This window comes from Pungitius pungitius, chromosome 17 (genome assembly GCF_949316345.1).
Source record: "Pungitius pungitius chromosome 17, fPunPun2.1, whole genome shotgun sequence".
NCBI classification, from domain to species: Eukaryota; Metazoa; Chordata; class Actinopteri; order Perciformes; family Gasterosteidae; genus Pungitius; species Pungitius pungitius.
The window spans coordinates 1,950,054-1,962,207 of record NC_084916.1 but is presented as its reverse complement, the minus strand read 5'-3'; the positions used below and the strand labels follow the sequence as shown (position 1 = coordinate 1,962,207).

The window sequence follows — 12,154 nt, the reverse complement described above, 5'->3', positions numbered from 1 at the left end:
CTCCCTGTGTTCAGCAGACCGGATATAAAACAGGTAAAAACCACATGTTTCGCTGTTGTCGTTTTTTTTGGAAAGTTGCAGAAACAGATGTTCATTAAACTGTATTGAATGGCCAGAACGAAATAATAACGAAATAATACCGAAATAAATAAAAAATCCATAAATATATTTAATAAAAACGAGAGCACGTAGAAACACGCACGCACGCACGCGCGCCGTAAAATGCCATGGCAACCGAACGATGACCCGACCGAGGGTATATAAGGTCAGCGCACTTTCTGAACGTTCCCTTTGCTCTTTGACTTGAACGCGAACTTTAAACCTCCCGTGAAAGCAAACTGCTGAGAACAAAACCTTTGAGTTTTTGACTACTGAGCGGATTCTACTGGATACCGATATTGTTGGAGAAGTGAACTACTGTATAACATCTTTAGTGGAGCACAGACGAGGCTGAAACAGGCCCTCAGGAGCGGCGGAGGAGCGGCGGAGCATCGAGGACGACCACCGGCTGAAGGAAGTTGGCTGATTGGAACCTTCAGTGTTCAAGTAAGACAACGTTTTGATCTCCTTGCACCCTAGAAGGGTCCCCATGTTACAAATGAGTACGAGACATTGAGTTTAACGGTGAAAGAAATACGATTTGATGGACAAAGACACTCAGTCGAGGATTTCTCGGTGTAAAATGATTATTGGAGGGGCGGGATGTGTTACATCTCGCGGGACATCTCTGGGGTGTGTCAACAATTAGTGTAGATGTTTTAAAACACTGTTATTTTGGTTTGAGGGTATCAAATTGTCGAAGATTAACATTGCAATTTGTGAAAAAAGATGGCGCTCAGAACGCCATGGAACGTTCAAATAAATGTTTTTATTTGGAAACCACCGGGTCCATGGAGACGGTTGACGTGTGACGTCACGACGTGCAGGTCTAGTCAACGTACGTCACGTGGTTGAAACGTACTTATGAATGTGTTGTTACATGCTCCGTACACTATTTCTCTGATATTTACATTGAAATGCACTCTGCTCGTGGTCGATGCCTTTCATAAGAGTTACAAGCAGTGACGTAGTAGCATCAATTCACCATTCAACTGGCTGCTTGCACATTGACTACTGGTTATGTTTCATATACCCTATTGTGTATTCTTTTATTATACGGGTAGATGAAATCAAGCCTTCTGATTAGTTGAGAGTGAGTCACGGGGTGTACTGACTTGAGCCATAATGTACTTGTTACAGTGCGGTGAATTTTCGCTACCGTTGGTTGTCATTTTGGTTTTTAGCTCGGTGGCGATTGCCTAAAAACATCCCGGAAACGCGCAAATGAGGAGTTTGGGGAAAGCGAGCTTTCGTAATCAATTTAGGGCTCCTTTTTAAGCCAAAGAGGACAATTCAGGTCGACGTCATGAGCGCTGTGAATGAATGAATATCTTGCAACGAGACCTGGAATGCACAAGTTAATGTCAATATTCTTGATCATCAACCACTATGGCACAAAAGTCGTCTTTAAGTTCGGTCTCTTTGTCGTATGAGACATTATTGCTCGTCTTTGGTCTGTACGATTCAGACTGTACGTTTTCAGTCTTAAAGGACGGATGATGTGCACTTGACGTTCGCTACTTGATTGTTTTAGCTAGCAGATGCTAACTATATATACAAATATGTGTACAAACATTACATTACATTGTTGACATATAGAGACATTAATTGCACGTGCTCAAATTGAGCAAAAACAGAGCAGGTCATCCGGGTTTTTGAAGGATTGCGCAATCCGAGAGGCGCTCGTCGCTGACGTATTTGAACAGGAAAATACACAAATTCAGCGATATTGCCCATAATAATCATTGGATTGATTGTAATCTTATAATTACACTTGTATCACAGATCAGATCACAGATATATATATATCTTTTTTTTACATTTCAAGATGGCATAAGGAAGGCACTGCCTCCAGTGACCGCAGATTACTGGTGACAAGAGAGCGATTTGTTAAGTAACCGTATGGGACTGCATGTGCGCGTGCTGCACCACCTCCACGCGCTGCGATGTGCAACTCGTAGAATTAAGAGTGATCAATTAAAGAAGTTCATTGTTGTATCAATGCCGCCGTGATTCACTGACGCACTGCATATAAAACACGTCCACGCTGTTTATTGCAAGTCAATGACGTGCGCACACTTGCAGAATCAACGTGAACAGTGGCTTAGTTGACCCGCTAACTGGCTGATAAAAAGCTTTTTAATACTAGAAACCCGACCGTGTTTTTTTTTTTTACACAGAGTGACAGTAGAGAGGACAATAATTACATTACATTGTGTGTGTTAGTGACTTCCTTGGGTCCTGCAGTCATAGTTACTGTAGTGATCTGCTCTTTACAAATCAAAACTTTATTGCTGATGTGATCCAGACATATTTAATGTAATGAGAAATCCTGACAGTTTAAATGTTTTATCTTAAAGCTGGTGTTACCTGCATCATGGAACGTCCCACACAACCCTGCCCCCTCGGTGATGACCACGGCGTTCTCCTCAACTCCTCGGATGAGGTAGGTGAGGTAGGTTATGCTGTGGGTGAAGTTGATTTTATTCCCCTGGCCTTCCCGGATGACAACGAGGAGCAGGAAAAGGATGAAGAGGAGGATGAAGAGGAGGATGAAGAGGAGGAGGAAGAGGAGCGGCCCATGTTGGCAATGGACAGGCAACTGATGCACTTTGGTCTGGAGGCAGCATTGTATTTTCTGGAGGAGCAACACCATGAGGAGGAAGAGGATGATGAGGACGGGAAGGATTCTGGGTACGACTCCATGTCTGTGTGCGACTCCCTTTCTGAGGACGATTGGATGGACTGGGTGGCACCTACAGAAGAAATGCAACAAGAAGCTTTCCTGCAGTTTGTACTACTGCAACATCCCCCACTTCCTTCACATGTGGACCTTCCCGAAGAAGCGCCGAGTCCAGTTCCCCAGACGTCAGGATTGTCCACCAAGAGGAGCAGGGAAGAGGACGACGCAGGGCAGGTAAGTAGGAAGAGGCAGAGGGATGAGGACGACCATGTGGACACAGCCGAAGAGGACTACAGGAACTCGGCACCCTCCACTTCAGGCCTCGCACCCTCCACTTCAGGCCGAGCCCCACCCACATTCAGAAGATACTGGCAGTGGGCGGAAGACAGCGACTCGGATTGATGTCCTGAAGAAGCGCTGACAGCGCGTCAGGAGTGTCCTCCAAGAAGAGGACAACACAGGGCAGGTAAGTGAGAAAAGGCTGAGGGACGGTTACGAGGACCATGTGGACAGTCCCTTGTTCTTCAGGGCTAGGCCCCTCATCCACTAAAATGACCAAGGAAGAGGACTACAACATACTGGCAGTTGGCTGAAAACAGCAACTTGATTGACAGCGACATTCTGCTTGCTGCAGGATGTAAAAACCGCCATCCGCCGTGTTCAGCGAGGTTGGCTATAGGTAGCATCTTGCAGCAGAGTTTTTAGGCATATCTTTATGGATTGATAAATTTGCATCCAGTGCAATCGCCCCCACTTCCTTCTCTTGTGGAATGTCCTGACGAAGCACTAATCCCAGTCCTTCAGATGTCAGGAGTGTCCTCCAAGTAGGCAAAGGGACGACACTGGGCAGGTAAGTGTGAAAAGGCAAAGAGACGGTGTCGAGGACCAGCTGGACACAGCCCCTTGCACTTCAGGGCTAGGCCCCTGCTCCACTAAGAGGACCAGGGAAGAGGACTACAGGAACTCAGCACCCTCCACTTCAGGCCTCGCCCCACCCACACACAGAAGATACTGGCCGCAGGCGGAAGACAGCGACTCGGATTGATGTCCTGAAGAAGCGCTGACTCCGTCAGGAGTGTCCTCCAAGCAGAAAAGAGGACAACACAGGGCAAGTGTGAAAAGGCAAAGAGACGGTGTCGAGGACCATGTGGACAGTCCCTTGTTCTTCAGGGCTAGGCCCCTCATCCACTAAAATGACCAAGGAAGAGGACTACAACATACTGGCAGTTGGCTGAAAACAGCAACTTGATTGACAGCGACATTCTGCTTGCTGCAGGATGTAAAACCGCCTTCCGCCGTGTTCAGCGAGGTTGGCTATAGGTAGCATCTTGCAGCAGAGTTTTTAGGCATATCTTTATGGATTGATAAATTTGCATCCAGTGCAATCGCCCCCACTTCCTTCTCTTGTGGAATGTCCTGACGAAGCACTAATCCCAGTCCTTCAGATGTCAGGAGTGTCCTCCAAGTAGGCAAAGGGACGACACTGGGCAGGTAAGTGTGAAAAGGCAAAGAGACGGTGTCGAGGACCAGGTGGACACAGCCCCTTGCACTTCAGGGCTAGGCCCCTGCTCCACTAAGAGGACCAGGGAAGAGGACTACAGGAACTCAGCACCCTCCACTTCAGGCCTCGCCCCACCCACACACAGAAGATACTGGCCGCAGGCGGAAGACAGCGACTCGGATTGATGTCCTGAAGAAGCGCTGACTCCGTCAGGAGTGTCCTCCAAGCAGAAAAGAGGACAACACAGGGCAAGTGTGAAAAGGCAAAGAGACGGTGTCGAGGACCATGTGGACAGTCCCTTGTTCTTCAGGGCTAGGCCCCTCATCCACTAAAATGACCAAGGAAGAGGACTACAACATACTGGCAGTTGGCTGAAAACAGCAACTTGATTGACAGCGACATTCTGCTTGCTGCAGGATGTAAAACCGCCTTCCGCCGTGTTCAGCGAGGTTGGCTATAGGTAGCATCTTGCAGCAGAGTTTTTAGGCATATCTTTATGGATTGATAAATTTGCATCCAGTGCAATCGCCCCCACTTCCTTCTCTTGTGGAATGTCCTGACGAAGCACTAATCCCAGTCCTTCAGATGTCAGGAGTGTCCTCCAAGTAGGCAAAGGGACGACACTGGGCAGGTAAGTGTGAAAAGGCAAAGAGACGGTGTCGAGGACCAGGTGGACACAGCCCCTTGCACTTCAGGGCTAGGCCCCTGCTCCACTAAGAGGACCAGGGAAGAGGACTACAGGAACTCAGCACCCTCCACTTCAGGCCTCGCCCCACCCACACACAGAAGATACTGGCCGCAGGCGGAAGACAGCGACTCGGATTGATGTCCTGAAGAAGCGCTGACTCCGTCAGGAGTGTCCTCCAAGCAGAAAAGAGGACAACACAGGGCAAGTGTGAAAAGGCAAAGAGACGGTGTCGAGGACCATGTGGACAGTCCCTTGTTCTTCAGGGCTAGGCCCCTCATCCACTAAAATGACCAAGGAAGAGGACTACAACATACTGGCAGTTGGCTGAAAACAGCAACTTGATTGACAGCGACATTCTGCTTGCTGCAGGATGTAAAAACCGCCTTCCGCCGTGTTCAGCGAAGTTGGCTATAGGTAGCATCTTGCAGCAGAGTTTTTAGGCATATCTTTATGGATTAATAAATTTGCGTCCAGTGCAATCTCCCCCACTCCCTTCTCCTGTGGAATGTCCTGATGAAGCACTAATCCCAGTCCCCCAGATGTCAGGAGTCTCCTCCAAGTAGGCAAAAGGACGACACAGGGCAGGTAAGTGTGAAAAGGCAAAGAGACGGTGTCGAGGACCAGGTGGACACAGCCCCTTGCACTTCAGGGCTAGGCCCCTGCCCCACTAAGAGGAGCAGGGAAGAGGACTACAGAGAGTCAGTGCACTCCACTTTAGGCCTCCACTTTCCCTCCTCAAAGAAGAGCGATGCAGATGGCTACCGGTGGTTTCCTCCCTCATCTTTAGGCCTCAGCCCCCCACACACAGAAGATGCTGGCAGTGGGCTGAAAGCAGCGACTTGGATTGACAGCGACATTCTGCTTGCTGCAGGATGTAAAACCGCCTTCCGCCGTGTTCAGCGAGGTTGGCTATAGGTAGCATCTTGCAGCAGAGTTTTTAGGCATATCTTTATGGATTGATAAATTCGCGACCAGCGCAATCTCCCCCACGTGGACACAGTCCCTTATACTTCAGGTCTAGGCCCCTCGTCCACTAAGAGGACCAGGGAAGAGGACAAGAAGATACTAGCAGTGGGCGGAAAACAGCGACTTGAATTGAGAGCGACAGCTTGCTTTCTGCAGGATGTGAAACCTTTGTGTCTGGTCAGGACTGATAAAGCCCCAGACAGCCCCTTATCTACCAAGTGAGGAGGACCATTTGGACACAGCCCCTTCTACTTCAGGGCTAGGCCCCTGCCCCACTAAGAGGAGCAGGGAAGAGGACTACAGAGAGTCAGCACACTCCGCTTTAGGCCTCGGTCCCTCCTCAAAGAAGAGCGAAGCAGATGGCTACCGGTGGTTTCCTCCCTCATCTTCAGGCCTCAGCCCCCACACACAGAAGATGCTGGCAGTGGGCTGAAAGCAGAAACTTGAATTAACAGCAACATGCTGCAGGATGTAAAGCGCCATTCCCCGTGAGGTTGGCTATAGGTTGCATCTTGCAGAAGAGATTTTAGGTATCTCTTCTTTATGGATTGATACATTTGCGACCAGTGCAGTCTCCTCCACTTCCTTCTCATGTGGAATGTCCTGATGAAGCGCTAATCGCAGTCTCCCAGATGTCAGGAGTCTCCTCCAAGTAGGCAAAAGGACGACACAGGGCAGGTAAGTGTGAAAAGACAGAGGGACTGTGGAGGACCATGTGGACACAGCCTCTTGCACTTCATGTCTAGGCTCCTCCTCCACTAAGAGAACCAGGGAAGAGGACTACACTGAGTCAAATCCCTACATTTCATGCCTCTGCCCCTTCTTAATGAAGAGCCCAGCAGATGGCTACCGGTGGTTTCCCCCCCCCCCCCCCACTTCACGGCCTCAGCATCTCTTCTTTATACATTTTAATTTTGATTAATAGTTGATGCTATTCATAGAGACCAGAGGTAAGTTACAGGGGATGGTTGTTATTCTGTGTTGTATTTTTATTCATGTAGTCTAGATGTTTTTTTCAGACAAAGGTAAGTCTATGCTTTTTAATAACATGCATACCAGACAGAAGTCTCCAGAAAGTCTCTTTTATAGTAAAGAAAATTAAGGTGAAGGTGACTGAACCAGACAACGTTTAAGTAATATCCCCCATATGTTAAGAAAAGGTTTTCAAGTTTCTTTTACAGTAATGAGCCTAATACAGGAAGAGATCAGAAGGACGGAGGACTACAGGACCAGATGACAAGGATGGACAAATGCAGGACCAGATGACAAGGATGGACGACTACAGGACCAGATGACAAGGATGGACGACTACAGGACCAGATGACAAGGATGGACGACTGCAGGACCAGATGACAAGGATGGACGACTGCAGGACCAGATGACAAGGATGGACGACTAAAGAGCGGCTGGCGCCTTTCTTTCACTGGGCCAAGTAAGTAATCCCTCACTAAGACTACTGAAGTATCAAGATAATAAAGATTCAACCCAACAATCTAAAGGTTGTGTAGTTGAGCTCAATGTTTTCATCACTTGTGTTTGTGTTTAACAGGGAGAGACTCCTCCAGACTTGTCTAACTCCTGGGACAGCTAAGACTAAAAGTCAGCCTACCCGTCGTGCCAAGCAGACCCAGACCCCCCACAGACCCCTGAATGCCTCTCAGAACCCCGGTGAGTCCCAGACCTGTCACCCCAAGACCACCCGCCCCAGCCCCACGGAGAGAGGACGTCAGCAGCTGTCAGCCAAGAATTCATATTCCAACAAATTGATGATCTTAGGATTCTGAAATCTGACATCATTCACAACTTAAATAAAACGTCATGTAAATTATGATTTATTGTTTCAATTTTCATTGGCCTTTAATTGTATTACTTGCGTTTTCTGTATTAATACTAATTAATACTATTAAGTGCTGTGTATAGTATTTACAATATTACATATAAGTATGTGGGGATGCATTAGATCAGTGTTTCTCAAATGGGGGTACATGTACCCCTGGGGGCACGTGAAGGCACTTCAAGGGGTATTTGAGATTTTTCAATACATTTTAAAATTGACATCCATTTTAAAAACCTTGAACAAAAATAGTTTTTTAATAAATATTAAATAAGTGTAAATTCGTTAACTGAATTGTACATTCTGTACGCTATTTTCCGGAGAAAAAAAACATCCTCCATACCAAGATGCTTTTTCCCAACCTGGCGCATTGTTTAGTGTAGAATTGTAGTTTGTGTGATGATTGTGAGAGTAGATATTACATTTGTATGTTAGGTGAACTGAATGCATTATAGTCAATAACAATTTATAGTCATGTAAATCATAAATACTGTACAAATTAACATCCTGTCACCATGTGATGTTAAAAGCTGGGGACGAAAGCTAATTGCCGTCCTTTATTTATTTCTCCTAACTTTCTCCCCAAAGAGGGTTTTTTTGGGAGTTGGTATTCCTGTCGGGTATTAGATAAGCAATTTTTGTTCTTTTAGTTACTTATTTTTAGGGGCCAAGTATTTGTTCCAGTCTAGCCATTATTTTGGAAATGATGAGGTCATTGGTAATATTCGTTCCCTCAGCACTTGGAAGCATTTATTAGATGCTTTCTTAGAAATTCGTCACTCACACAACCCGTGCACACCAGGAACAATGTGCACTTGGCATTCATTATTATTATTATTTGCCTGCATGAGTGGTATAAGCGATAAGTCAGAATTTGCCATGAAAGAGCTGCTCCCGCCAAACTATAACACAAAGAGAACTTTGATTTGAGAAAATGTAATGTCGCTCCTCGCTGGCGCACTTCCCCCCCCCGCCCCCCCGCCCGTCTCTCTCTCCTCGTCCATCCTCGAGGCCAGGAAATATTCTGGACTCAATCTCAGGCGACTGGCTGCATGCCTTCCACTTCACCTCAGCCGAGCAAGAGCCAGCTGGACGGGAGGCGCACCACAGAAGCCAAAGATTGAATAAAGACAGAAGAGCAGGAGGCAAAAACGAAAGTGATTCATGACAGACAAATAGTAGCATTACATACAAAACAGAAAATTCCTTTCATTTTTCCTCCCTTGGATGATAATTCGGATTCAGTGCCTTCTTGTTAGATTGCTTTGTTTACTACCAGGTGGTACACTGTTCTGCGAGGATCTCAAGTGTCAAAGAGAATGAGTTTCCGCGCCCTGACTGTAAAGCAATGGAATTAAAACCGCAGGAGCAACGACCCGTCCCGAGGGAGAGGCTCTTATCCCCCCCTGGGCGTTTCAACGCACGTCTCTGCTGACATAGTCTGCTGGGGGCTGTTTGCCTTCGTGGACTCATCAGCAGAGGCGAGACACTTTCTCAGAAGGCCCCAGCCCCGGGAATGAAAGTCACACCGATGGCCGATTAATTGCTGTCATTGAAGTCCCTTGTTTGAATCTATATATGACCAGGACAGACCAGTCAAATATACAGTAAAATATACAGTGTATGTTTGCTGTGGAAAAAGCTACAGAAAGTCAGAGAGTTCAGCTGCGTGGAATAAAACGTGCAGATCCAAAAACAATATCCTACACACGAATAGAGTCCACTAGATAAAACATTTCTTTAAGCAGCCGGCGGGCTGCGTCTGTCTGACACCTGATTCATAACTCAAGAGCGAGCTTTGAAACCTTGCAGAGCCTGGACTGAGTCTGGTGGAAGCACACATGGCAATGCAATTTTATAATCATGAATACAAATGTAATTTATACCAACCTCTCGCCGTCAGCGTTTTCTCTTCCAAATCATTCACTACTGCTCTAAGAGACAATTTATGCAGATTAAAATTTGGATTTTACACTCTCGTAATTAGGTTTATTTGGTTACTGAGACTCGAGAGTGCTGAATTTAATGTGTACTAGATATATTTTATGGATTTTGATGCAGTCCAAATTAAAGTGTTAAAGTCAAAGACCCTGAACATGAACCTAAAGTATATAAAGCAAAAAGAATTAGCAATGAAATATACTTTTTCTGATCAATATCAAAAGGTAAAACTACTAGATAACCTGCCAACAGAGCTGATTCTTATGCGCAAAGGGAAGAGTGATAAAACACTCAACAATTTTTCCTCCTCTCAAAATATATAAACAATAAAAATAATATTGCTCATGAAAAGCTGCTACTTCAGTGCTGTTTTTTAGTTTTCTCTAGCAAGGAAGAAAGGGCATCTTCGTCTGAACCTCATGAACACTAAAAGCTTTGACTCCATTTCTCTCGAGTAACACCAGACGGTTGGAAACATCTTGGAATGAACAGTAAAAAAAAAAGTATTTAATAAAAGATACGGTGCTGTGCTAAAAAGAACATCTCAGCTGAGGAGCCGCTGGTCTCCACAAACCAACAGACCACGGGGAGTCCTTTGACCATCCCTAGTCTGCTGTCTCCTCCAGAGAACTCCCAAGTATTTACACAGATCAGTGGAGGTGTAAAGTCAGTGACCACGCCCCCTGGGAGTGGTCTCCTGGTGGGATCAACGTAGCTCGGATTTCGAAGGCCTCTCGGTCAATATCAGTTGTGGTGCTATCAAGTATTGCAATACATTTCGGTAGATTGCATTAGATTGAATACAACCATAACTGTACATTGGTATTGTTCTATTGATTACAGTTTCAAAATGACAGTGGTTTTACAATGCTCCCATTACTTTATTGAAAACATATCTCCACAATCATGGTTGTGTTTTGTTGTACACTAAATGCATTTTATTTATAGTTAATTTATGAACCTGGTCGTCAATTTCTTTTTTTATATCCTACAGTTCCCAAAAGCTCAGAGCCCGCGAAAGGCTGCCAATCTCCTATGGAGATGGACTGTTTGTTAATTGCTACACGTACATTCACTTCTGTCTGATAAACACTGCATGTAAATTAAACAAGTGCAATGCATCACACCCGACCTAAGACAGGTGGTCCATTCTTTATCGACAGCAGAGAACGGTAGACGAAAAAGCACACTTAGGATGCAGCCTGTAGGGTGAAAGGGAAAAACATGAATGAAAAGAGAAGAAAAACCAAACTAAGAATATACTAACTAAGAATCTACCTCACTCTGTTTAAGTTTGTCACAGCTAGAGATTTATGCAAAACCAGGGCGTTTAAAATTAATCCACAAGTTTTATGTAGATGGCTCGACAAGATATATATATAAGTTATTTCCATAACCATGTGTATAGGTGGTTGTGTGTATGTACTGCTGGAAAACAGTCGTGAAGAAAAGAAAAAATCTGTCCATATAATAATCGATTATGGCTTCCAAGGAAGTGATGGAGACCACAGTTTTTTTTTAACAAGCTTTGACAAAGAAGGGCTCACTGGCCGTATTCAGCACACGGAAGCTTGAGTAAAAAAAAAGCCCATAAAAAAGAGAATTAAACATCTGGAAAAAGGAGACGCAGTGCTAATGTATTCTTGGCTAAATGAAATGAACTAAACTCCTTGAGTTGACTGCACACACTCACAGTGAGGGGAGGGACTGGAGTTCAGGCACTTTGTCATCTGTAGCAATTTATCTGTAAGGTTAAGTGTTTCTGTAGTGGGGAAACCAGGCTTTGGTGCTTTGATCCCAAACACTCCAGCAACCTGATGGCTTTGCCCCGCCATTCGACACGCCCACACACACACACACTCCAGATTAACACAATATGTGCTCTCTAGATGAAGAAAATGGCGAGGGTAGGGGGAAAAAAAAGTTCTATACATATCCACAGCTAAATGCTCAAATTCTGAGCGTAACATCGTAGCGTAACATCTTAACCTAACAACGACAACAAAGCCAGTTGAAGTAAGATATGCAATGCAATATGCACTTAATGAAGGTGTGGATACTGCTAATGAATTTGGGACTCAGTCTCTTAAAAGATAATGGCTCACTCGTTGCATTTTAAGTCCTTTTTTTCTCTACCTGCAGTAAGCCTTCAGCCCAGATTTCACAAAGTCTCACAATCCCTCTGAGATCTTGTTTTTCTGTTATCTTCCAACATCTAAAAAATATAAAGCACACAAACAGTTTGTGAATAATTATTCACAGGTGTGTCTGTATGAGTTAGTATCCCTGTAGCCTTTGATTTTTGAGGTTTAACGGAAGGATGTTTCTCTGACTTCTATTACATGTGTGACTTTTACAAGGCAGTGTGACTGTGTCAGGGACTTGGATGACACAAAAATATGGCTTGTTGTAATCAATAGTAACTCTAGGTAATAGCTAATA

At 45.2% G+C, this 12,154-nt stretch overlaps 1 protein-coding gene across 1 annotated transcript; it reads left to right on the top strand.

The window, feature by feature from the left end:
- Nucleotides 1-186: 186 nt before the first annotated feature.
- LOC134102868 (uncharacterized) lies at nucleotides 187-3,609 on the top strand. Its single transcript, XM_037470273.2, has 2 exons — nucleotides 187-546; nucleotides 2,460-3,609. The coding sequence occupies exon 2, from the start codon at nucleotides 2,477-2,479 to the stop codon at nucleotides 3,182-3,184; it is 708 nt and encodes a 235-aa protein (XP_037326170.2). The 5' UTR covers nucleotides 187-546; nucleotides 2,460-2,476; the 3' UTR covers nucleotides 3,185-3,609.
- Nucleotides 3,610-12,154: the final 8,545 nt, after the last annotated feature.

Coding starts and splice junctions, on each gene's coding strand:
- LOC134102868 (XM_037470273.2), top strand. CDS start 2,477: ATGGAACGTCCCACACAACCCTGCCCCCTCGGTGATGACCACGGCGTT.